The sequence below is a fragment of the Watersipora subatra genome, chromosome 3 (genome assembly GCF_963576615.1).
Source record: "Watersipora subatra chromosome 3, tzWatSuba1.1, whole genome shotgun sequence".
Lineage (NCBI taxonomy): Eukaryota > Metazoa > Bryozoa > Gymnolaemata > Cheilostomatida > Watersiporidae > Watersipora > Watersipora subatra.
Window position 1 is genome coordinate 55101176 of NC_088710.1, and position 27829 is coordinate 55129004.

General features: G+C 36.6%; 3 protein-coding genes across 4 annotated transcripts in view; 2 read left to right on the forward strand and 1 right to left on the reverse strand.

The window, feature by feature from the left end:
* Positions 1-1569, forward strand: part of LOC137389579 (FACT complex subunit SSRP1-like) — a 39764-nt gene extending 38195 nt beyond the window's left edge. For both annotated transcript variants that reach the window (XM_068075627.1, XM_068075628.1), the window contains exon 16: positions 1393-1569. In XM_068075627.1, the coding sequence (XP_067931728.1) occupies positions 1393-1461 (69 nt within the window). In that variant the 3' untranslated portion in view covers positions 1462-1569. The remainder of the gene's footprint in view (positions 1-1392) is intronic.
* Positions 1570-2629: 1060 nt separating this feature from the next.
* Positions 2630-27788, forward strand: LOC137391124 (programmed cell death 6-interacting protein-like). The gene is made up of 14 exons (XM_068077488.1): positions 2630-2862; positions 3418-3670; positions 5185-5338; positions 8826-8935; positions 9233-9433; positions 13818-13953; positions 15640-15763; positions 18703-18880; positions 20996-21186; positions 24772-24962; positions 25116-25264; positions 25477-25611; positions 26672-26870; positions 27058-27788. The coding sequence occupies exons 1-14, from the start codon at positions 2657-2659 to the stop codon at positions 27486-27488; spliced, it is 2658 nt and encodes an 885-aa protein (XP_067933589.1). The 5' UTR covers positions 2630-2656; the 3' UTR covers positions 27489-27788.
* Positions 25638-26289, reverse strand: LOC137391128 (thialysine N-epsilon-acetyltransferase-like). The gene has a single exon (XM_068077492.1). It carries the CDS (start codon positions 26275-26277, stop codon positions 25771-25773), a length of 507 nt encoding a protein of 168 aa, XP_067933593.1. The 5' UTR covers positions 26278-26289; the 3' UTR covers positions 25638-25770.
* Positions 27789-27829: the final 41 nt, after the last annotated feature.

Here is a 27829-nt window from a genome sequence, read left to right on the forward strand (position 1 = left end):
AAATTAAAAATTCTTCTTAAAAATCTTGATCTAATAGCACTTCTTCAGGTGCGCTCTCATCTCTAGCCTTTTTGTCAGATTCACTCTTATCATCGGTGCTTGTCAACACTTATTTTGAATAAAATCTATCCAAGGAAATTTGTTTCTGACGACTCCAAATTTAACTGAAATAGCTCATGCACCTTTCATTAACATTTTCCATAACACGGCCTGTGAGAACCTTTTCTAGATATTTATTTTCAATAAACCTAGTAAGGTTTTCATACCAACGTATTGCTTCCTTGGTTTCTGCTGGTGTAGGTTTCTGTCTCTTCTACTTCCTCGTCACCACTTAATTGTTACTCTTTTTAAATGCTGACCTCCAACTCCTTCATTTCGTCATTCGTAAGCTCTTCCTTGTGCTTGCTTTAATGGATTTCTTGTTTTTAATAATAATTGTAATTGTTGATTGGTTTCGATCATGATCCGGGGCAATATTAACAATACGGGCGCCTTCTTCCTATTTATTTATGATCTCCAACTTTGTTGTCATGGAAATCATTTTTTCCTCCGTCTTGTAACGTTTTGTATTGGTCTCAGATTCCATAGCTAACAAATTAAATATAGATACTTGTAGTTATATACATATGCTGAATAAAAGTTTATAGTAAAAGTGAGTATAACGCTAAACATGAATATTTGCACTCGCTTATGTACTTTTCACAAAATTTCCCACGTGGAATGTTGACATGAAATAAGTCTGTCATCGTGTCTCTTCTAAACATTCTGAAAATGGTTTCGGCGAACCGCATTTCGGCGTGTTTGTTATTTCGACAGACGTAATAAGCACACCAAATGCCAAATTTGAACTCAGGTGAAACTTTTCTTGAATTCATATGGGGAAATGAAATTCGTATAGTGAGATTCACCTGGTGAGGTGAACCTCGTTATAAAATAAAAGCACCATATAAAATTCGTATGGTGAGGTGAACCTCACCATACGAATTTTCACCTCACCTTGTTTATACTGATATACGATTTTTTCACCTCACGAATTTTATTCTCACCATGTTCAAATTCGTAAGGTGAAAAAGTCGTATATCAGGGTAATTGTATCCTGAGGGTGCACTGTATAGTATATTATGAGTAGTGTATTTGATTCTTGTTACAATCCTTGTCTGATGAATCTTATTTTATCATAGAGCGCTGCAAGTGTTGCGCCTTTGTTATGTAGTTGTGTGTATTTCGTCATTTTCATCGCTCATGCAGCAGGAACTTTTTCATGGTTTCAATTAGCTATAATAAGCTCAGTAAAGATGATTGAAATGCTTTCCTTCCCAGCTTTCTCCCATTTTAGCAATCCTCTGTATAATTATCGCCCATGCTAACTATCACTTTTCTTTTTTCTTGAAGCTTCCATCTGAGGAGGAAATACTGAGTTCTCCCACTGCGTCAGAATCTTCTGGATCCGACAGTGATTAGAGCAACAGCTTGTTTGCCAGTTTAACTGATACTGTATATTAACCATTTTTTTATATTACTTCGAGTCCAAATATTTGTAAATACTGCATTATTTAATAAACTGATAAGTTTCATACCATGATTTTGTTCATATTGCACAACCAATAATCCAGCAACCACAAATTGGCATTGTCAAAGAAGGTGAATAAACATCTGGTTATATTAGTCACCCGTGTGCTAAACCTTTAGTTTACACCAACTCAATTCCTGTAGCATTAAGTAAATCAAAATGTAAGCCTCTTGTAGTTATTCATATGACTCCAATAGCTAGAATATAAACACATGTATATGTGGTGCCTGTTCACATAAAATGTTATTCGCTGGACTACATTGGCTGCCATTGTACGATTGATATACATGTACACACGTCAGTAACTAAGAAATCATTTAGCAGGTCTTTAGATCACCTGCGAAATTTCTTAAAGTTGTTTATGCTCTTAGGCCTTTCATAACAAAAGCTGTAATAAGTCATCACAAGATAATATTATTTATGATATGTGCAACAGAATAAAAAAGTCGCGTATATTCAACTTAGTTGTTTTATGAACAAAATTCTTTGCTACCATATGATTGAAAGAGCTGCTGCTCAACAGCAAAGTTGAGTTTCTATGGAAACCATCAAAGCAGACTCGACTCCGGTGATTACATTAGCTCGATTTGACTTTTTGAAGTTGTCTTTCCACATACTCTTTAGTGTATATAATAATGTACATGTATCAGAATAAATAGGTAGCAATATTTTTGTTTTTATTTAAGTTGGCATCATATACTGGATGATAAACATAACTATAATGCCCTTTTTATCTTTTTGAAAGTGTAAATATTACCTGTAAATATTATTTTAATTAATGTTTCACTTTTATACCTTTTTTATTGGCTATGACTTCAAATTTGTAGTTTTCGTTTGTTTATTATTAACTTAGAATGAATTATGTTAGTTTATAGCGACTGAATTAAATGCAATATTACAATAACATATGTGTCTGCCTATTCGGTGGTATTTTTATAAAGTTGGGTACATGTATTTTCATATAACAAAATCGTTCGTATTAAATTGACCAATCAAAACAAGCGTCACAACAATGTAAAACGCGAAGCCTGAGAGGACTGTCCACTATATCACATTCATTTCAGTTAGAATAAGGAAACGACAATCATGGCGTTGTCATATTTGGCATTTCCAACAAAATCTACATCAGAAGTTGATCTAATCAAACCCTTACGAAACTTCATCAAAGCGACGTTTCCAGATACAAGCCCAGATGATTATGAAAAAGCTCTAACAGAGTTTCATCGGATGAGATCGCACGCTGTTGGAAAGTTCAATGACAAACACGAGAGTGCTATAGAGGCTGTGGGCAAGTAAGCTGTTATTTTTACAAATAATTCTGTTTTACCTAACATTTTTGAAGGCAACAAAGTTAACTTATATGTATGTGTTATAATTTGGGAACGCGCGTCATGTTCTTTACTGTTGCTGATGATGAGTCATGTTCACATGATGGAATATACATGTAGAAGCCATGACCTTACTGGCCAAACTTTGCATGAGAGCGATCACATTTTTATGTAATTAAGCATAAATATTGCACAGTATTTACATGCTTCATCGATATTTATGGATTACTAATTCATGTGATGCATGTGTACTAGCTCTTGCGTCGTGTTTCTACCCAGGTGAAAGGCCTACGAGCCCACCATTATATCTTATAATTTATAATGAGTTATTATATGTAAAAGATTTTCTTATAGGGCAAACCTGTTGCAGAAAAAGATTTTTTTCAATTAAGATTTCGTTAAACTGGTTACTAAAAATTTAAATGAAATTGTCCATGACAAATACCACTTATATTCAGTTGAGGACCGTAGGCCTACTGGATGAGGGGAGACACTGTATTGTTAGTTCTATAATTTTAGATATTATGACCAGTTAGCAGCTGTTGAATCGAAACTGCCCTTCACAGAAGACCAAGTACGTGTCAGCTTTACTTGGTACGATGCTTTCGCCAAAAGTTCTATAATTGGCGGTAGACCAAAACTGAGCATTGCTCTTGGAGCTTTCGAAAAAGTGTGTTTACTTTTCAATATTGCTGCTCTCCAAAGTCAGGTGGCTTCAGTACAGAGCCGAGAGACTGATGATGGGCTCAAATTATCTGCTAAGCTTTTTCAGGTAAGTACAAATAGGAGGTTCAGTAAAGTTAATTTGGGGTTAATGTTTTTGAAAGGGGCTAGTTTAACCAATGGAATGTGTGGAAGGCCTTAAGAATGCTAAAGACTTGAAAATAATGGCTTTATTTTTAAGAATAAAGCCATCAATTTATTCACAAAATGGTCAGTTCAGATTCTAGCAAAATTATTGACACGCAGATATCTGGCAAACGGGGAAATATTAAGTGTACTACGTGCGTTAGGCGGCGACGAGAAGAAAGATAGAGATGGTACAGAAAATTATACCATCTCATTCACTCTTGCAAATGTTCTCAACAGCAAATATACATCGAGTAACCTTGAAACTAAGTTTTACCACTCAGAGCACTCACCTTTTCACATGGTGCAAACTTTTAAATGGTGTTAGCAGGCAAAAACAGAAGTCCATTGTTGACCACTATATATCGGAATTCGATATATAGTGGATGCAGTAAAAGGTTATGCAATAAACTTTTAGCCTTTCCATTTGATTGGTTAAAGAAATTGGCCTAAAGGAAATGCAAAGAAATTGGCCTAAATTCAGCACGTATCTCTAAGACATAAGCTAGTCTGCTTCAAATATATGTATATAGGTGTAAGGAGTTAGTTATCCTACGTTTATGTTCAAAAGCAATTCTATGACAAGCACATCTTTTTGTAGTGAAGAAAAACTCAACTTTTCAGATAAGTTTAAGTCTAGATATATTTATAAATATATTTATATGTGTGTATATATATACACACGTGTAAAAAGAAAAGAGTTCCGCAAACTGACACTGACGTATGCTCTGTTCATCAGTCTGGTCAGTTTCCACCTTTAGAGAAGTGTGGCTCTGTCTGTCTATCTGTCTGTCTAGCTGCTAAAGTATGGTAGATCGATTAAAGAGGTTGAAAACATTTGAATAGGAAGTTGGCCTAAAAAAAGAACGTGAGAAAATTTAAAAGGCGAGTTTGGAAATTAGTCACTTATATATATGCTTTTTTGGATGGACTGCTCTTGGTCAATTTCTGCTACCCTTGATGGGATTAATTTCAACTCGAAAAATCTGTAAGCCTTAGCATGTAGAGGAGAAATTGTCATTTCATTGTCAATACATAGTCACTTCATGATATACAGCTATAACAAAATTCTTCATCAAGTTTTACCCCAAAACATTCGGGATCAGGCCCCAGCAGAACACAACTTTTCCCGAAATATTCGGGAACAGGTCTGAAAGGGTTAACTGAGCCGTTCGTAGGAAAATTGCCTTCCCACATTAGTAAACATTTTAATCATTCATGGTGGTGGATTTCGTATACTAATATAATTTGCATATTATATTAGGAGCAAAATGTTAGATACTTTTCAAAGTAGTTTCTTATTGAGTAATTAATCAATATCAATGTATTATTCAATTGATAATGGATTTAGTCTCAACATCAAATTATATATTTTGACTGCCAATAGCATTTTCCTTATTCTATTCATGTCTAATTCTGTTTGTGATTATATTTCAGCAATCATCTGGTATATTGAAATATCTCAAAGATAATGTCATGTCACTTCTTGGTCGCGACCCAACACAAGACCTTCACCCTGACACACTAGCTGCCATATCCGCACTCATGGTAGCTCAGGCACAAGAAAGCATATATCTCAAATGTGTGCAAGGTATGTTGTGAGCACTTGTAAGCTTCAGCTAGCTGTCTGCTATTAATAAACATCTTTAAATCGCTCCACACTAGCCGTGCTTTACCACACTGAATGTCATTATGGAAAAAAGCGATGTTTAGCAGATAGTTTACATTATCATTATCTCGTGACAATATTCTGTAACTCTGAAATTAGTTAGTCTTTGGCGCTCGGCAAACTTTTCAAAGTCTCAGTCGTGACACACGCTTTCCTCAACTAGGTGCCCGAGTTCCTCTCTTGTATGAGTCAGAGGAATATCAGTACTCTTTTGCAAGCACTTCCTATGGTTTTTAAAGTAACACAACTTAGTTCAATTTTAGCATAGTAATACACTGTAATCCCATGAAATAACCCACTTTTAGCATAGTAATACACTGTAATCCCATGAAATAACCGACTTTTAGCATAGTAATACACTGTAATCCCATTAAATAACCCACTTTTAGCATAGTAATACACTGTAATCCCATGAAATAACCGACTTTTAGCATAGTAATACACTGTAATCCCATGAAATAACCCACTTTTAGCATAGTAATACACTGTAATCCCATGAAATAACCGACTTTTAGCATAGTAATACACTGTAATCCCATGAAATAACCGACTTTTAGCATAGTAATACACTGTAATCCCATGAAATAACCCACTTTTAGCATAGTAATACACTGTAATCCCATGAAATAACCGACTTTTAGCATAGTAATACACTGTAATCCCATGAAATAACCCACTTTTAGCATAGTAATACACTGTAATCCCATGAAATAACCAACTTTTAGCATAGTAATACACTGTAATCCCATGAAATAACCGACTTTTAGCATAGTAATACACTGTAATCCCATGAAATAACCGACTTTTAGCATAGTAATACACTGTAATCCCATGAAATAACCCACTTTTAGCATAGTAATACACTGTAATCCCATGAAATAACCCACTTTTAGCATAGTAATACACTGTAATCCCATGAAATAACCCACTTTTAGCATAGTAATACACTGTAATCCCATGAAATAACCCACTTTTAGCATAGTAATACACTGTAATCCCATGAAATAACCGACGTCAATCCTAGCTTTGCTAGTTTCCTTTGCATATTTTTAGTATTGACAAATATTCACTCTTTCTTTTAATATTTATCATTAGTCAATGTCAAATGATCTGTAGCAGAGATTGAAGGTAAAAGTATGGGGCAATGCTGCAGTCATTAGATTGCCAAAGTTATGAAAGGAAGTGAAATACACTTTGAGTCAATAGACTAAATTAGTTATCATTGTATTTAATTTTTTCACTACCGAGTTTATTTCTAGCTCTGTTCGAATCTTTTTTGTTCACACAAATGTTGACATAACATCACTAATTTTGTAATAATTTGTAATAATAATTGTTGTAGGGGCAAAATATGTGGAAATGTGATTACAAGCTCTTAAAAGCTCAAAACCAAACAGTTAATCGCATCCATCACGAAAGCGCCGTAGTTTGGAATCTCTTTATTTTGATAACGCTCTCAAACATTTGGGTTATTGTTTTGACACGTTATGTTATGACGTGAATAGAAAGGGCAATTAAAAGCTCAATATAAAACGTCTCGTAGCACTAGTTTATGACAAACTCTTCGGGTTTTACCGAAAAGCCCGTATCAAATATAGATGCTCGCTACTTTACAGTTTTGTTTCGGCTTGGTCTAGTCGGAATCTGATCATGTGACCTATACTTCCTGCCAAACAGCGCGAATAATTTCTGCAGCATTTTTTGACTATCACAGGTGACCAACCATGTTTATCATAGGATGATATGCACTCCTTCAAGCTAAAGTTAAAAAAATAAACAAATTTTTATGGTAGGTTTTGATATATCATTGCTCAAAGTGACAGCGTTATGATGATGATGAAATAAATGTGTAATGGCAATAGATATGGTTTTATTGAATGCGTGAAGTATATTTGTGAAAATATTTTGACAAATGAGGTTGCATGAAAGTGTAAACAAAAGCCATCGTGTTCATCTACTTCCCATTTGAGCCGTTTTGGGGAGGGATTCCGATATACGGTGTTTTCGTGATGACTGCGGTGAACTGTTCGTTTTTGAGCTTTTAAGAGCTTGTAATCACATTCCCACATATTTTGCACCTACAATACAACAGAGTAAGACATGGTGAATCTTTTGATATCAAATAACTGTAATGTGAATTTTGTTGCAAGTCAACCTTTAAGTTAACTTTTTTTTAAACGGTAACAAATTTTACGAACTTTACCAACATTATTTTGCCAGCGATTTTGACTGTCACCATAATATTCAGATACTATTACAATTTTTCACATGAAATACATGCACTAGAAGAGGCAGAATCACTCGATATAGATTTACTTGAGTCCCAATGGCTAAGAATGTTAGCGGCTTCTACAGCTTAAACGATCACAGTATTCTTTTTTGTCCGTGCTTTTTCTGCAGTGAACTTTCTGTTTGATAATCAGTGAGCCACTAGTGAGAGGCCTGCTAATTAGTGTATATCGTTAGCAACAAGCTTGTTTTTATGGAGACTAGATATTATTGGTCTATCTGAAGCGAAAGCTGAGTAATCATAAATAAGCTAACGCACTGTCCAAAAGCCGATGTATCGGCTTTCGGCCACGAAGATAAAATAACCCGAGCCGATACATCGGCTTGCGGTAGTTAAAGAATTAAATAATTGTTTCTGGTGTAGAAAATAGTACATATGACATATTTGTTCAGATTTTTTTCTGCAGCTGCTGTATTGTTGTTGCCCTTCAAATTATGTCTTTCCGGAATTCAAGAATACTTGAGTTATGTTTTCGTTGAGTTTTTAGTTTTGTAAAAATGCTTCAAAAGATAATACCAAAACTAACCTTTTTAATCGGTATGCACTTTCAACAATAATACAGAAACTCCCAGATTATGTATCTAAAAATAAAACAAAGTTTACAGCTTCGTACTGTACACATCAGGTTTGTCGGGCTTTATACTTCTGCGTAGTATTTTTTATACCGGCCTATTGGTCCATTTGCAAGTAGACTTTAAAATTATATCAACTGTTATTAAAGTTATCATGTTTAGACTTTAAAGTGTATACTCTCAAATAAAAACTCACATCTTGTTACATAATTGTTATAACTTTAGCTGAAAGATGAATTATTTGGTAATCTTATTATATTATGAATTATTGGAGTCACTGTATTTTACCATTACTGTCTTAGCCATCTTTTGATGCATCTTAGGCAATCTACTATCTTACGCCGATATATAGGCACAAGTTGGGATGTTGATGATGTCTCATATGTCTCCTTGCGAGAATATTATAGCCTTAGATAATTCAGTTTTGTTAAAAGCTTTGCGCCATGGTGTAGAATAAACTCAATTGTTCTGTCAGAGGGAGCACTGACACTATCGTCAAGTTTGATCTTTGTCTCTCAACTCTCGTTTTTCCCGTTTGTTTTTGCAGATAAGAAAAAGGATGGTATAATAGCTAAAATTGCTATGCAGCTGTCTTGTTACTATTCTGAGGCTCTCAAGCTCCTCCAGCTTTACTCAGTCGCGAATGTCTGGCCCAAGGTATATGATTTATTCTAACATATTTGATTCTTGGCGTCTGTCCATCTTTTCAATGTTTTCTCTTATCATCGTCTTTGATTATCTTTGTATAATCTTCGCCAAACCAGCAGTTTGATAAATAAAGCCTCATGTGGTTTCGACACTCCCTGACTTTTAGCATTACCTCAGCTGTATTAAACGCTCATTTACTGAGCTGTCTTTCGCCTTGACATCGTTATGCTGTTTACAGTAGGATAGTTCAGTTTTTGTTGATGAATGAAATTGTGCTTTTCAACTAAGTCTCTGTTGTCAACGTAGGAGTGGGTAGTGACAGTGGCAGGTAAACAGGCTGCATTCCATGGGATGGCTGAGTTTTACCAGTCAGGAGCAGCATCGGCCAAGTTGGCCTACGGAGAAGAAATAGCTAGACTTCAGCATAGTAAGGAACTAGTTCAGTCAGCAATGACTCGTGCTGGCAGGGAAGTGGATTTCTCTCGACACCTTGCCAAGATAGAATCTGTGAGTTCAGGGTATTTCTATCATGTAGTATTACCCAATAAATTGCTGTGATCGTAGTATCATAACTCATTGTTCATTGGTGTGAAGGAATATTTTTATAATCAGAAGGAAACGAAGAAGTTTTAACCATGTTTCGATTGACACCCTTCTCGCACATCGACAACTGTGAATGTAGGCTAAAAGTCATGTATGATCTAACTAAATTTTTGCACCAATATACAATGCAAACGTGATGATATCATTGAAAAACATTAAAATGTTTTTCGTTTTACCAGTTTCAAGTCTCCAAGTATTGCAAAAATTGTTTCAACAGAGTTTTGTAAAAGAAAAATGATTAGCTATATTTGATTTGACTATAGATAGGAAGCCATTGTTCATATTTAAAGATGAGGTTGCGTCAAATTAGAGTTGATTTTAAAAGAAAGTATTTTTCTTTGTCTATCAGTTGATATGTTGTTTATTGTGTTAGGTGATCTCATTGTCAAGATATTTGAAGATTAAAAGCTTTATATCATTGCCCACACCGAAAACTAGTTTCTTACTACCGTAAGTAAAATAAGCAAACCGCGTCTTTGTAAAGAATATGTGGCGAAACCAACTACATCCTTAAAAGTCATGTACATTGTATAGTCAGTCAACGTTACCGAGTCATTATTGGTATCAATGTGTAGAAAAAAATTCACTGGTCACATTTGATTAGTTGATTCCAGTACTAAACAAATGGCCGAGCTATGCAAAAGTGCCTGTCCATGCAGCTCTGATTGCACTTCATAAATCCATCTATCAGAAAAGATTTCAGCACAGGTGTCAACAGGGCTATGATATATTCAATGTTCTGCAAATCATGTTTTGCATTATCTTCAACAATATTATTTTATTATATAACTTTTATAAGCAAAAAAATTTCACCTCGGCATAAAGCTTTTATTAAAAATATCCATCAAGTCGTGGCCACTCACATAGTTTCAGCTAATACAATAAGACAAATTCATCTACTGCAGCAAACTCAAACAAAGCATCATGGTTTATGCAGCACACATTCAAGTCTCTCTCCCATTGATGGCAGTTTCTACACTGACAAAGCTGCTTCGGCTGGTGGCACCAGATAAACATCCTGTAATAGTAAAACAAATGCAATAAATATATGCCATTCATAGATATGTCATTCTAATGCGTATCTACTGAAAGCTTTCAAATTGGGAGTTAGATACATTGCGAGTGTAATTTTAAAAATGAATAACTGTTTAACAAAAGCATAAGTACGCCAAGCCAACGATTCGAAGCTTTGGTTAAAGATGAAGAAGTTAAAGATTTGCATTGATTAATCGATTTTCTTCACTTTCTACAAGTGAGAAGTGAACATCTAAAGTCAAATCATAAATCTAATTTACTAGATAAAACTGCCACAGAAAATTTGAAGCAAATATAACTCGGTGAAACGATGATTGGTGATAGCAAAAAGTTATAATTTTATTAATTAGTACATGTATTAATGAGTATTAAAAATATTACCTTTAGTATGTTCATGAATCTAAGCCATTGTATTGCTAGATGCTATGGATTAAAAAGAGGTCGTCAAGAACTCACTGTACATACATGTACGTATCTCGCACGCGCAGGAAATTACATTATAACCTCAAACAGGGAAATATAATCTGAATGTAAACTCAACAGTATATCTATAGGAGACTCCGAGTAAAAGATAAATTTACCTTTATTTTCCTATCTTCCTCCGTAGCACTTTAACCACCTGATGCCCAGAAAACTCGTAGTCACCTCCGCAGTAACTTCACAGCAATTTTTACAATTCTGTTCGTCAATAAAACGTGTCAATCGAGTAATTCATTAAAGTAACGATGTTAATTAATTTAGTAAATATCGATGTCCATGCGATTTAATAATAGAGTAAAATCCCTAAATTTGAGATCACAGACAACTCGTTTTACGAGTTATAACATTTATTACGACCTATATAAAAATTTCGTACTGATGATTGGCTAATGAAGCAACCTTATATTTATCTCTCGTGGACTCTTTCAGATGTATCACTAGTTACATCACGAATGAAGCACCGCTGGAATGAGCTTTTTAAAAGATGGCCTCATTCAAATGCATATATCTCTGGACAGGATTGGTCTACACAGACAAAAATGACATCAAACTGTAGCTGATGTTTTAGCCTTTTATTGGTCTTAATTTCTTTAAATCGACCTTTTTGACGCAACCACATTTTTAAGTAGCCTGACATCTCATCCAAAAGTGACAAACATCTTTACTCATTGTAGTCAAAGTTAATTTCTGAATTGCTTTAAACTCCGTCAGTTTTTCCAAAGTATTAGTTTCTTTGAAAGTTCTCGTGAAGGTCATTTGGTCAGTGTTTGCATCAACTACTTATATATAGAGGTTCTAAACAGTCCAATTATTATATCTGCGCATAGAGTGATTGCTAGCCATTCTTATATATCATATTTGCTACCTTCATTAGCGACAGCTATTAGTTGATGAGCAAGGTGCTTTCTCGTAAAGTTGTTGTAATTTCAGTTATGCACTTTTTAACTTACACCCTTTGTTAAAATATCCAAATTGCCGTGCTATTGTATCTACGCTGGTTCTATAGCATTTAGTCATAGTTTTGTTGCATTTATTAATGACTAGCCGCATGCCCGGTGTTGCCCGGGTAATAAAAGTCTTTGCACAGAAAATGTATTTTTTATTTAACACCTAACAACCGTTGCCATTCTAACTTTCAAACTTCATATCATGAAAAATGTGTTTTGGGCAGTTGAAACAAATTAATTAAGAGAAAAAATAGAACAACTGTAAAAGGGTTTAAATTTAAATGTGAAATAATTAGCAAGTAATAGCTAAATTAAATCTGTTATGATACGATGGCAATAAAAATAATTTAGTATACAGTTATAGGAATCTAATTTGTTTCAGTGTTGGCATTGTAAGACAAAAATATTGTAGAGTGGTATAGAAACCCATAGTAATTATCTAATGCAAATACCCCCTGATGAAAATCATCAAAACTTCATATACTTACTGTACATATTAAAAATTATTAACAGACAATATGTTAACCTTAGTAACTATAGTTACCTACAGTAACTTTAGTGTATTTAGTGGTTTTAAACTGCAAGAACATGTAACATGACAATGTACTACGTGCAGTGTGTAACTTTGAGAGTTCTTACTTTCGAGACAAACGTATAACAAACTTTGAATTTATCTTAAATGAATTTAGCTTATTAAATGCATACATAAAGCTAAGTTTTTGTATGTATTTTACTAAACTAAACTTCAATTTTGTCATAGGCTAAAATTTTATCACTGTTCTGTTTTTCGAATCCGATTTTACTATAACTTGTAGCGAATAACGCTGAACTGAGATAGCGAGCGTCTTATATATCTTTCAGATGTTGGGAGTGTTTTTGGATATTGGCATATTTCCATTATTTCGTCGTAATCGGTACACCGACTGCAAAATTTTAATTTCGAGAGAAATTTTTGTTGATATCGTAGGACGGAAAAAATAGAAAAAACTTTGCCCCCATGGTGAGGATGGAAAAACATTGTGTTCTATAAGTAAGGCGAAAAAATCATGTAACATGAGCATCGTAACTTCAAGGCACGTTGTATTAGTTAATAATCAAAAGTACACATTTAGCGTTTGCATTTGCGAAAAAGGTATACAGTATATGATAAGAGCGACCGATTTGATAAGAGCGACTGGTGTAGTAAGAACAGCTTAGCCTTTTAGTTACACACGCTTATTAGTAGACTTGTGAATGTCGTGAGTTCTAATCCAGGGCAAAAGTGATGTTTCATTGCTATAACTTTAGCAATTAATAGCTGGACAGACGAATGACAGACGAAGAACAGACGAAGAACAGCGAGATTTATATATAGCCTATAGATAACAGGCCCTATCGTTTCACATTCGTTAAAAAAAACCGTGATAGTTGATTGCGTTTTTCAGCCAACTTGTATGTGCATTCCTTGTTTTTATAAATTTCAATTATGGGATTTAATTAAGGACAAAGGTGCTGATATGCTGCAAAATATCTTCAAGCTTTTTAACGGTGAATTTATTAGTTTAGACAAAATTATGTCTATACTAGGCATCCTCTCCAAAACACTCACCGGTTGGGCAGTGTGTATATCACATGGCTTACAATGGCCAAGTTTTATGCATCCAGAGGTTGGCGTAGAATAGCATCTCAAACCCTGTTAGTCTGCTTTGTGAACTAGGCCGAACTTAGATAGAAATGATTGGTGTGTAGTGCCAAGCATCCTTGGTGTATTTTACTACTTTTATGTTGACAAGTAAAGGCATACTGCCTCTGCTAGGTGTCACACAGATTTTATACGAAAATTGTAGGCTTTGCAGAAAGTGAAGAAAGACAATGACCTCATATACCATGACAAGGTGCCACCCTACAGAGACCTTCCACTCATTGAGAAGGCTGTTGTCGGCAAACCATTGCCAGTCCCTACAAGTTTCACTTCTAGCCCAGGTATTGTTTGGTGCTTATTGTGGAGTTATCTTTTCTCTTTACTTTGCTGAATGCAAGTGTAGTTGAGTCACATTAAGGTCAGATTATCAGACCTTTTTGTTCCTGCCAATGTTGTCAGAGTCAACCTAAAGGTGGTCGCCATTGAAGTAAGGTCTATCATTTTTTTAAAACAGCCCCAGAACCTATTCTAGCAAGTTTTATGAAGTTTGAGATGTCTATCTTCTATGATAGCGTGAATTTGTGAGAATTTTATTCAATCAAGATCTTTGCTTTTATGACGTAGCAGTTATTAACTTATTATTGGAATTATAGAAGATTAGTGTTCACCAACAGCTGTTTAAATATCATATCATTTTTTATAGACTTTGAACTTTGTCATAATGTCTACAATAACAATACAGATGTTTTTAAAGCGTTTTAAATGGTTCATAGAAGATTTTAAATGCAATTCTAGAATGTAGGTATTTAAGTAATTTTGTGTTACAAGTTTATCATAATGATAAAGTTTGTTTCATGGTTACTCTCGCTCTACAAGGAGACTTCCATCATGCTAAACTAGACTTCTATAGGGTTTGTAAATATTTTGTGTCCTTCGACACGAATTTCAAACAATGTGAAGCAGGAACTTGACTGCTGTTTACTTTAATAAATGGTACTACAGTAAACCATGGGCATTAGAATTTCAGTGTCAATACAACAAGCTGGGTGACACGGCCTCTGGCATCGAGAGCGTTGAACTTATGTTAAACTCCTGATTATTCTCTATACATAGTATACTTGGAGCTATACATAGTATACTTGGAGCTTTACGTAGTATACTTGGAGCTATACGTAGTATACTTGGAGCTATACGTAGTATACTTGGAGCTATACGTAGTATACTTGGAGCTATACGTAGTATACTTGGAGCTATACGTAGTATACTTGGAGCTATACGTAGTATACTTGGAGCTATACGTAGTATACTTGTAGCTATACGTAGTATACTTGGAGCTATACGTAGTATACTTGGAGCTATACGTAGTATACTTGGAGCTATACGTAGTATACTTGGAGCTATACGTAGTATACTTGGAGCTATACGTAGTATACTTGGAGCTATACGTAGTATACTTGTAGCTATACGTAGTATACTTGGAGCTATACGTAGTATACTTGGAGCTATACGTAGTATACTTGGAGCTATACGTAGTATACTTGGAGCTATACGTAGTATACTTGGAGCTATACGTAGTATACTTGGAGCTATACGTAGTATACTTGGAGCGAAAAATTTGTGTTATCCTAATCAACTAATTTGTTAGTCATATTGTTTTTGAGGATGAGTTGTTGAAATTATTTCCGTTGAAATTTTTTAATTTTAATGACACAATGAGTAATACTAGACATCTACATGTAGGTTGGCAAGATATCATTTTAAATGACACAGTAATAAGACTGTAGAGAGTTAGAGTCATCTGTACTCATCTTATAGGTATTAGTCGAGATTTGAACAATCGTATCTTGAAGTAGTCACACGCTGCATTACTTCCTATCGCTCTTCTCTCTCTATTTAAAAAGAAAGCAAGCGTATCTTTGTGCTTTGTGAGCTTATATTAGCTCTATTGCAAGGATTAAAGGGTTTTTATCAATCACCTTTTATGTTATTTACTGTGCATGTTCTGCACCTTTTGTTATTTTTTACAGATTTGTTTGTCAAGCTAGTGCCCCTCGCCGTCCATGTTGCTCTCTCTGGTTTTGAGACGAGAAAGAATCAGCTTATTAACACTGAGGTTGGGAGGATACGCGAGGCTACACATACCCTCAATGGGTTAGTTATTCTGTCTAATATCTTGATATCGTTGAAGAAATATGGTTGGGTGGCTGTAGTGCTGCGAAGCAGTTTCAATGAGTATTATTATTACGGTATTACAAGTCTACAGCACATCAAGTTACAGCCGGTCTTTGGTATGGTGATAAATATAGAGCCTGTTAGACTCTGGAACACAGAGTCGATCGACTGGCCATCATCGACTGGCCATCATCGACTGGCCATCATCGACTGGCCATCATCGACTGGCCATCATCGACTGGCCATCATCGACTGGCATGATCGAATATTTTATTATGGCAGTGTTTGCTCTTGTTTGATGAGTTGATTCAGCACTGCTGATCTAATTCAGGTGAAAATTGTGATCTTTAATAATGCTTAACATCTTGCAATAGGTTAATATATTAACATATGTTAATATATTAACATATGTTAATATATGAACAATATGTTAATATATGAACAATATGTTAATGTGAACATACAGTAAAAGCAGTGCTTCAATGCGTTAGTCTGAAAGTCCATTTGAGTATGATTAAAGGCTTTCTGAGACTGCTATTTTCTTTCATAAATGTCAGAGTTTAGTTCATATTTGGAATAAAAGTTCTGAAATTTTTCAGATTGTATTTTTAACTTAGTAAAAGATTAAAAACACAAACTGAAATTTGTATGGAATTTCAGACTGTATTCCTAATTTGTATGGAAAATGTATGGAATTTTTTCCATTTCTCTTTTTTAATGATTACTTGATCTATGGTGTGTTAAAGCTATGTGTGATCTATCTATTTGTTAAAGCTGTTAAAAATTTTGATAATTTCATTTTTAGGCGTGATGTAGATTTGTTAGTCAGTATTTGGAATAGGTAGCTATGTCGTCAAACCCACCACGTGGCATCGCTGATAGAGGTTAGGGTTCATTTGTACTACTGGATTGTCATTGACACACAAAACCTTTATCCGCCAACTGAATTCTGAGGTGCCATTTTTCTATCAAGCATTGCGTTTGTTGGAGTACAACAAATTTGCCACAGCAAAACAAGTAGAAGGCCAAGATTTAAAGCACATAAATTACATAATTTTTTTATTATATATTTCAATACATCAGTCTTGGCTTTCGAATGAGCCTATATTCAATACACAAAGAATAATAGAACTATGAAAAACGGGGTGTCAAAAATACGTCCTGCAAAAAAAACGCTTGATTCAGGTACCCAAAATGTGACGTCATAATTCTCATTTAGCCTTAGGTCGTCGATCCCTTTCGCTGCCATTGAGGCTGCGTTTTTCTGTGACGATCGGTGCTGTTAAACCCGGCTAACGCCCGACCAATACAAACACATGTTCTGGATTAATTAATTATGCTTCAATAAATGTACTGTCGTTGATAAAGGTAATGAAATCACATCGAATAAATTGTGCCCTGCAGTTGCGTGGCCCTAGGACTAAATGTCAATCGTGGCCCTAGGACTAAATGTCAATCACACTTTCGCGAGATCACGCAATGCTTGAAATTAATTAGTCTCAGTCGTCACCCTTAACATCGCATTAAAAATAAAGAGCTAGTGCATAATACCATCGGGAAAATATAGTATGGTTCTTGGAGTCTGAGGTACTTATCATAGAAATAATATGTACATGGAAAACTAATGGCACTGATTCATTTGTCATCTTCATTCGTTCTCTGGAGTTGTCCTACCTTCGCCTGCCACTAGCGTCATTATCGTCACTTTCGTAGTTGATAAATAAGCGGTAAGAGCACACAACAACGAATATGAGAATTGTGACATCACAATTTTCGAGACTATGCCAGTAAACTTTTTCGCTGTAGAGCTCTGGGGAAATCCTATAAACACCAACCGATGTCTGTCTCACCATGGCAAACAATAGCTCATTCGAAAGCCAAGACTCTGATGTATTGAAATATACAATAAAAAAATTATGTAATTTATGTGCTTTAACTAAGGGTATTCATACACATCACAGTGCATAAAGCAATTCATATTGGGTTACATCTGGCTAACAAGCAAACACCTACTACGACAATGAACTAATCATAAGCTTTTGTAAACTGCTACTCAATAACTTTGTAACTCATGTCTTTAAAAGACTGGCCCAGTTTCTATAATATAAAAAGTTTCTTATGATGTGGGAATACTAGCACTTTGAGAATTGAAGCTACTTTCATCACTTGGTTATAATCAGTGCAGCGGTTGGTTATGACTGTTCATTAATAATATTAGTACATACATGTATTATAATTGATGCATAACTTTCTTTCGCATAATCAAAATGTTCATATTTGTACAGGCTTCAACCTGTCAACCAATGGCCTTCGATTATTATTTCTACTTAGGGTCTATTAGACATTCATAGTTTTACTAACAACTTTCACTAACAAATTTTTCAGTTTAAAGTTTTTTGAAGATTATAGTAGCCAGCTTGTCACTGCTGGCTGTTAAACGGAAAAGCTATGCTTGATACAGACATTCATTTGCATTAATGGGAAAGAAGAGTGTTCATTATACTTATTCCTTCTATGGCCACCTTTGATCACATGACTCTTCCAGCTACTTGATGTGGTTAAAATATGACACATTTATCTGTCACAATCGTCATGCTGTGTAAGCATTTCCAATTGTTGCTCACTTCACAACTTGCGTAAGGGATGGCTCATAACTAATGTATCCAAGTGCGATTGTAGCGACGGCTAGTTTCTATGCGCCACCTATTGTGCTTCGCTCCCATTTATCATTATCTCTTCACTATTCAGTATTTAGGCTTGTTTAGTTGATTACATGCAGGCAAGGCTTTCTATCATTCTCTCACTTTATCTCATCAAGGTACCTGCGAGTGGTTCTGTCCCACCCATACCAAGTATAGCTGTTAAAACAAGCACGCTTCTCAGTTCTCAGCTTGTTACCCCGTAGTTTCATATTGCAGCATTCTTGCCTCGCTGAACCTTCCAGCAGCCATTGAGGATGTAGGCGGTAAAGAAGTGCCAGCCTCGGTGAAGGAGAAGGCAGAAAAGGTTCAGGGGCTGGGAGGACTGAGTGCTCTGAATAACCTCATCTCTGAGCTTCCTGAATTGTTGAACAGGAACAAGGAGATTCTTGAAGAGGTAGTGTAGTGTAAACACGTGTGAGGCAGGAGACAAAGGAGTGTGGCGTTTATATATATATATATATATATACATGTATATATATATATTTATTTATGAGGCGTGCACGAGTACTTATCTGACAGTAGTAGAGCCTCACTGTATTGCCAGACTCCAGTTAGCTCTATGGATCTTCAACATTCTATGCTGCCTGAACCCAGATATCCAGATATGCAACCAGAGAGCTAATAACTATCATGTTATGCTGTTAATTTTATTTTACTAGCTAGCATCAGTCATCATTGGTATATGTAATCATGCCTTGTTGGCGCGGTTCGGCTGAGTTGTATGTATGGCTGTTACAGCCAAGTTATTTTTCATGTTGTTCTGGTCTTGTATTTTAAGACAAGAGAGAACATGTAGGCTAAATGTATAGCTCTCTAGCATTGAGAGTTAGTAAGTGTAATTACTAGATTCACCTGCAATCATTGTCATATCTCTACATAGAATCAACCACAGGCTGTGGTGAACCTGCAGGCTGATCTTAATAATTAAATACCTTCTAGTCTTATCTTGTTGCACAGGATATGAAAATACATACATGTGCACTATTTTACATACTAGATGAATGCCCTGCGTTGCTCGGGTAATAAAAAAGTCTTTGCCCAGAAAATTTATTTTCAATTAACATATACAACATTAACTATTTTAACTTTCAAACTTCATATCGTGGGAAAAGTGTGGTACAATTAATACGAGCTGTGAAAACAATAAAAATCTTGAAAATGTTGAGTTACTAATAACTATGACTAGACATAAGTGTGTGTAAAAAACGGGTTACTGATGCAGCAGAAGCTATCCATCAAAGCTCCGGTACCTCTCGATACTGTTAAGTGTCTGACTGAACGGAGAGAGAACGTAGAGGCAATTCGTACTCGAGAATGTGAAAAGTTTTGTTTTTACAATTTTTAGCGATTGACCTTAAGAGGAAGCGGAAATTGAAATGGCACATTTGGAATTGACAAATTGAAAAAAATTGGCGATAGTTTTTGAAATGGCTTTTAAAAAATTTTCATCATAAAAACAAATGCCAAATGTAATATTGATCAATAATAAAAAGTGCATATTTAGCATGTAACCGGCAATCGCGATAAGGATAGATAAAATCATTCAGAATGTTAAGAACGGCTTAGCCTAGTGGTTCCGCACGCTAGTTAGTGACTTGCGATTTGAACCTCTTGAGTTCAATTCCAGTGCCATGCGGTTTTTGCATTGCTTAATTTTGATCGTTATAACTGGACACAAGGGTGACAGACCATCAAACAAACATTGACATTTATGTATATACTAGCTGCGCTTCTCGGCATTGCCGGGGTATTAAAAATAATCTTATAAACAATGAGGAGTAATGAGAGTTGCCTGTTACTTGCTATTAGCCTGGCACATTGCCAAGGAAAAATTTGACTACGCTTGATAATGAGAGCTACCAGCTTCTCGTGACATTATGCTATGACCCTGCGTAGTACGCAAAGTCGTTGGGTGTTTGCTCCCATATAGCAACATATATCAGTTAGCAAACAAATCAATTTCTGTGGCCTAAGTGGTACGGCGCTGGACTTGTGAATGGGAGGGTCCAAGATCAATTCTTCATTGGTGTGGGTTCTTTATTTCAAGATTTTAATAGCTATAGTTGGAATGCGGACAAATGGCATACTTTGAGAAATATATTTATAGATAGATTATAGTCAGGCGCTCGATGACTGCTGATTTTGGTAAAGCTCTGGAGTTCCTTGCTGATTGCTCAACTTGCTTCATTGTACTTTAGAATGGGATTCTTGCTATTTAAAATATGTACACTCTGGCTGGATATTTCTCTGCAGGGCCACATGCAGAGAAATACTTCTTAAAATGTTACTTTATTTTAACCAACTCGATATGATGGTCATATGCTTGCAAGTTGTTCATATGAAGTACAGTTCAAACATTTGGCTCATATGAATTGAATTTTTTTTAACATTGAAATCACTAGAAATTTTTTCTAGACAGCCTTTGCCATCTGGTACGCTGCCACTCTCAACTAGATGAACAGCTGACCGATATTGTGGATTTTAATCAGTCCGTTTATGTTGATTGCAGTCATTCAGAATGCTTGATGAGGAGGCTGCCTCTGATCTCCAACTAAAGGAACAGTTTGGAGAGAAATGGAACCGGACTCCGTCAGATAAGCTAACAGGGAGTATCAGAGCTGATGGTGAGAAGTACAGGAGCATTATCAACAATGCTGTGCAGGCCGACACTGTTGTAAAGGAGAAGTACTCCGGCAATAAGTGAGTTCATACCAAGAAATGGTATGAACTGGTATGACCATTTCATACCAGTTCATTTACTACTGGCCGTGGTAAATGAAGGCCAGTAGTCAATGGTATTGGCCAGAGAATGTTCGTCTGGACATTTGATCCACTGCGGGGAGGCTTAATTTCTATGTGAGGGGATGACATAATCTTGTTTGAATATTGAGTCGTCTAGTCAGTCAGCGTAAACGATATTTGCTCATGTAAGTATTAGCGCATCCGCTCATTCGCTTTCGTTTCGATGAGCAATGCATATGAGTAGGCTATTCCAGTGAATAGACTAACTGTTGTAGGATCTAGTTTTAGTGAGTTGATGTATAATATTCTCTTCCGAGTTTGTATCTCCTATTTAGGATTCACAGGTTATGCCATTACTAGCAGGTGTATGCATCAACTTGTGATGTGCAGCACTTACTACAGGCCATAACCAAACACTGCTTGCTAGAGGTCTGAGATGAGCAGTGTTTTCTACAGGCCAAAAACCGGCATTTAGGGGATAACTCTAAGCTTAAGAATAGGCGTAGGAAGACTATATGAAACCTCACCACATATACTACTCAATGATATGTAGTTTTTCCTTATTTTGTCAAATGAACCCTTCTGGAGTCGTTTGAGGAATCTAAAAGCGCCCTATAGGTGAAGTTTTAATAGCAGGCAATTGAAGATTATAAAAAATTTTATACAAACTCACTCAGTGTAAAGCCCGGTTCTTACCCTACCATGCACAGCCGGCGGTCTGTCTGCGGTCATCGGCGGTACCCGAGAAAGTTGTATGTTCTCAGTGCCTAATGTTCAGAGATCACGCAATGAAGGAATTGTCTGCTTCTAGGCAACGGAATCTTTTACGCATAGAGTTAAGATATAACATATGTTATATGGCGACATCATGCAACCTACGCCGGGGTCAGCAGCCGCCAGTCACACCACTGCCGCTACTTACTGTGGGGTGAGAACCGTGCTTAAACCTTTAGCATTAGAAAGACTTGTCTAGTCACAGTATATATGTCCTTTGGTCGTTATGGTATGGCAAGGATATATCTACATGTTTATACATTGCGACTATTGACAACAGCACTTTACTATGTGATGTAAAACTCAGTTGGTCTACTTTTTTGCTGACAGTGACATGTGCGGGTATATTAGTGTGTCAAGTGTGTAACTCGGTGATAATGTCTTTCCTTTTGGTTATCCCTTTGCATTAATTCTAAATATTTTAAGGTTTTAAAAATAAATTTAGTTAATTGAAGCGGAGTGTTTCTAAACGTCCTGATTAACAATTTCTCGAGAAAGTATGTTTACTTTGGGGCAGGAGAGAGGTGCAATTTAGTGGTATGAATTTAATAAGGTAGTCAGGCTATTTTAAAGTTTTAGCGGAATCACTTGTGACTCATCACTGGTGACTCATCACTGGTGACTCATCACTGGTGACTCATCACTGGTGACTCATCACTGGTGCTATTCATTGGAGTAACATGAAAGAGTAACATTGGAGTAACAGATAGGTGCATGCGCAACTGCAACCGTGTCACTGTTCGAGTTGATGAGCATGGCAAATGGCACTCATCTGTACAAAATTTTCTAGTGCCATTTTGCTTGTCTGTCATGCATAGCCTAGCCTTGACTGCATGCCATCAAAAGGTCATGTATCAGCGATCAGTGATAAGATGGGGGTAGGTCTGTCCGCGGCCAGTACATGGTCGGTCAGCTAATGTACAAGCAGGTGATACTAATGTAACTATACCTAGGCTAGCGTGAGGTACTGCACCTTCCCTGTGAATAGATGATATTAATGAGGTGTGGGTGCTTGACTACTGGCTCATGTCTGCTCTTCAAATTAACCTCACATCACCCCTGCGTGCATTATTGGAATAGTTATTCTGACTCAACTCTTCTCACCCTTACTAATCATATGATGTCCTCTTACTTCCATTTGTCAAGTTTTTCTTGCTCTTTACCTTTGGTCCCACCCCTTTACTACTGAAAGAATTTATGGATCATGTTTGACAGTGAATAAGTCATTCTCTGTCTGCCCAGTGCTCACTCTTAAGAGTTAGTTTACCCTATTAGTTAAGATTTTTGCTGAGTAGCTAAGTGGCCCCCCCTCACAGATACATGAATACCTCCTACCTATATCTGCTGGTGACTAGGTGTATGTGAGGGCATTTATTAAGTGCCTACCAGTATCCATGAATTCGGAGTTATCCTACTACTACTTTCAACAACGAGCCATTAACATGACTATTATTATCTCTTGTTTTTTGACGTCATCATTTCATCTGCACATGCGCTTGTTCGGGGAAAGGCTGCCATATATGTAGACAAACAATCGTCATTCTTGTTCACTTTACGTTATTGAATAGTATTTTTGGTGTCATTTCGATATTATATCGGGATTCTCTGGAAAAAAGTGTTCAGCGTCGCTATACAAAATTGCGAACATCAGCGTTGTTCGTGAAAATCAATTGGAGAAGCTTCGTGTTGTCAATGGTAAAAGTTGTCTACAAAGATGGCGGACTCTAATAGAATGATATCACGAAAAAACGCAGGATAGGGATTAGCAAGACATTTAAGAGAAATCAGGCTAACATAGCCTACAACCATTAAACATTGATGACAACGTCGCGCTACGTTTTTTAATGATGCATTGTAGAGACATGCGGGTACTCATTGTCAAGGGAGCCTTTACAACACAATGCTCATGTATGGCCATGTACTATTATAACAAAATATTTTAATTTTTTGATACATGTGAGGATCAAATGCCGGTGCCATACACATACCTTATTCACATAAAGATTCCAAATGTATCCTATGTTAAATGTCAAGCTTCAGTAAGACAATTTTGGTTTGTCTGTCCTTCTATATGACGGGCATTGCCGAATGCTCCATCAACATTCTATAGATTGATCGACTCAAAAAAGCGTTGTTGGTTGATGTAGGTCTATGTATTGAATTAAGTCACTTCAGTACTTCAACAAAGATTCACTGATTGAAGGCGCAAAATGGTAAGAAAAATATTAAAACGGTTTGCGTCAGGAATGTCGGTTTTGACTCGCTGAATTTTCATTGTACTACAAAAAGCTCTTTACAATCAAATAGCCATGCCAATGGTCATCGGTTATGCTTCAACCATAGCATACATCAACTAACCTTTCAGCCTGGAAATTGACCACATAAGTTGAAGCACAATCATTTTACTGGACCTGAAATCACATCATTGAAAATTAATGTGTTATCTGTGTTATTTGTTTTAATAGACTCCTATCATATTTCTTGCTTCTCAAGGAAAAGAGCAATGCTGCACTTGCTTTGCATCTGCCTGATCATCTACAATATGGTTGCTTCAGTAGAGTAGTAGCAGTATATAAAACAACATCGTAGCACAAAGAAAATATGCAATGTTGCTGATGATTAGATAAAACCCTACATGTATAATAATGGTGCATTATAACTAAATAAGGGATTAGTCGCTGTTCTGAAATTTACTATGGACGGTGATACAGTTATTAGCCACAGTATGGCAACATTAGTTAGCAAAATGTGTTTTTTGGGTATTTCCAGACGAGGCTTTGAACTTTTGAGTGCACCTATCGATCAGCTACAGTCATCTCTTCCGTCGGGCTCCGCTGTTGGCTCGCTCAATGACAGCGCTGCTGTCAAACAGCTACGCTCCCTCATGGCGGATATTCAGACTCTAAAATCTGACAGGGAGGCCATTGAGACTGAACTCAAAGCACCAACTTCTGATATGAGTATGCACTATTTTAAGCTCTTCAGCAATTATTATTTGTAGTTAATATATTGTATGCATCATTAGCATTGCCAACTATTGTTACAAAAGCTCCTAGTTCTGTGAGTTAGGAAAGATTGATGACACATTTGAGACTAAACCTCCTGTATTTTAGTGAGCAAGTTTGTGGCAGCAATGGCTGCTGATGGGATTATAGATGAGGAATCCATTTCTGCTGCCGAGTTGCAGACAATTTATGGTTCACTGACTGAGAGGGTCAATGAGAGCCTTTCTAAACAAGAAAGTATGATAGGGCAAGTTCAGGTGTGCATCATCCTCTTTCTCATTGTATTTAATATACATATTTTTATATTATTCATTGCCAACGATTAATACACCTCTAGTAAATCTACGATTCAGTTCATCCATAAAATATGCATCGTATTGTCAGTAGAACTTGTGAGAAGAGATTGTTGTCCTCGTGTAACACGATGGCTGTAAGAAAGTTATCAACGTAATACGCTATCGGTTTGCAGTCAGCCCACCAGGCCTTCAGCCAAGAGAAGATGTTGGACAGATCTGGAGCCCAGCGTGCTGAAATGCTCAAAGAACTTGCCACAGCGTTTGACGCCTTTGTCGAACTGAAGAGCAACTTGGAGGAAGGCACTAAGGTTTGCTACATTTTGCATTACTCTCTTGTGTCGCCTTCTTCTATCCGTTTATCTATATATTGAGATTTTGTTAAAATAATGCCAGTGTTCTCATGCGCTGTTACACACACATCTATACACGCTATTGACTATATTGCTTATACTTAGACGTGTAACAGATCATGTGGTGCCTTTCTCAGTCAATATCCGGCCTATTACACTGAATGTGAGTCTGTACATGTGAATATCTTGAGAGAGAGTTAAATCGAAGGCTCCAAGACTTTTGTAGAAGTCAATAGCCTTGCTATTCCAGTTCAAGACACACCATTGCATGCAGGCGCTTCGCCGCTTTTGCGCTTCCTCAACCACTGCCATGAAAAGTTGTTTTCCATGACCCTTGCCTCGGTATTCCTCTTTCATGTACAGATCTTCTAAATAGAATATCTCTCCACCTTCATTGGTTGAGTAGAGATAATAGTACAATGCGTAACCGATTACTTCATTATCCAATGTAGCTAGAAGTGAGTGGAAAAATGGAGGTGCATTTTCAAATCCATCATTTTCCAATGTTTTCTCAGAAACTTCTACTTGACTTTCCATCCCTTCAAATACAGCGAGCTCTTGTATGAGCCGTCTAATGTGATGACAATCATCTTTAGTAGCTCTCCTAATAACTAGCGCGCCCATATCTTCTTACAACGGTTTTTCTAGTTTAGTGGGATTTTGTTATCTATCCACTCATTGGACGCGTTGTATGACTGACTATTGCAAGTTGCAGCTTTTTATTAGCCTTCGGTGCAAAGGCGTGATAATGGCCGGCATCACAGGCTATTATCACGTGATGATAGCCAGCGATGCATGAAATTTATGCTTGGCATTCTCATTGCCGTATAGCTATAAACAATGTTTACCTGTTCTCTTATAAGGACGGCTTACAAGTGGAGCAAAAGTAACTACAAGTGTCTGTAGTGAAAAACGATATTACTAGTTATTTTCCTGATTTCGCAGCTCATTACAAAGGCATTGCTTAATTCATGTTCCAAACAGTGTTAGCAATAATATCTTTTGCTGTCTGTTGTAGTTTTATAATGACCTGACACAAATACTCGTCAAGTTCCAGAATAAAATCAGTGACTTGTGTTTTGCTCGCAAAACTGAGAAAGATGAATTAATGAAGGATTTGAGTCAGCAAATTGCAAGCAGGCCAGGTGAGACTGCGCCTTCAGCTCCCAATTATCAGAAAGGAAAGGCAGCTCCAAGCAGGCCACCACCCCCAGCTCGTAAGTATGGGCGCTTAAGCTAAATAATTAGAATAATTAGCCTTTTCTGGTTCTATCAGTTGTGTCCTAAATATTGCGCAAACCCATCAATTTATTACTGACGCTAAGCATGGTTTTCTCTCTTTCTCATACGACTAACCATGATTTTTAGAAGATGAGCACAGGTAAAACTTTCTTTTGTTTTCAGCAAAAAGTTCAACTCCAGTTGCCAATCCCCAGGCTCCACCACAGCCTGCAGTTACAGCATCACAACCTGCAGTTACAGCATCACAGCCTGCTGTCCCATCCACTCAAGCAACTGCTTCCCCGCGGATAGCAGCACCTCCACAAGCAGCAGTGCAGCAAATGCCTACAGGAAATTTCCAACAGTCACCTACAGCTTATCCACAGCAACAGGCTCCTGGTCACAATCCTACTCCCTATCCGGCATATCCATATTATGCGCCACCAGTACCAACTGGCTTCAACCCGTATGCATTTTATCAGAATCCATCTGCTCCTTATTCACCAGTGCCAGGCCAGCCACCTTATCCTCCACACCCTAATGTGCCATATCCCCAACCACCTCAAGGATATCCTTATCCAAATCAGGGTTACCCTGGTTATCCACCACAGTAACTCTTCAGAAGGGTCCTGAACCAGAAGATCCATAACACAGAACACCGGTTTCAAGGGTATCTTAACTGGGTTGATGATTTCCCAAGCGTATTTCCACATGTGTCTTAGATAAGTTGTTGTACCAAAATCCTGCATCAATATTCATTTGTATTTATTCGTATGACTTTAATATATTTGACATTTTGTTGTTTCTAGCAAATGAATAGTCTTTCATGACTGCAGGCAGATATTAAGCTCTATTTTTGTATTCATTTTACTAAGCAAGCAGCTAGTGCTTTAATAAACACAGCTATACATAGAGCTTGACCAATCGTTGCCGTAAATATTCCTTGCAAATCAAA

Bases quoted from the DNA above. Each gene is read 5' to 3' on its own strand.
- LOC137391124 (XM_068077488.1), top strand. From the start codon at position 2,657: ATGGCGTTGTCATATTTGGCATTTCCAACAAAATCTACATCAGAAGTT. The intron at 5,339-8,825 runs GTATGTTGTGAG...TTGTTTTTGCAG, and splicing joins ATATCTCAAATGTGTGCAAG to ATAAGAAAAAGGATGGTATA. The intron at 26,871-27,057 runs GTAAGTATGGGC...TTTTGTTTTCAG, and splicing joins CAGGCCACCACCCCCAGCTC to CAAAAAGTTCAACTCCAGTT.
- LOC137391128 (XM_068077492.1), bottom strand. From the start codon at position 26,277: ATGGGCGCGCTAGTTATTAGGAGAGCTACTAAAGATGATTGTCATCAC.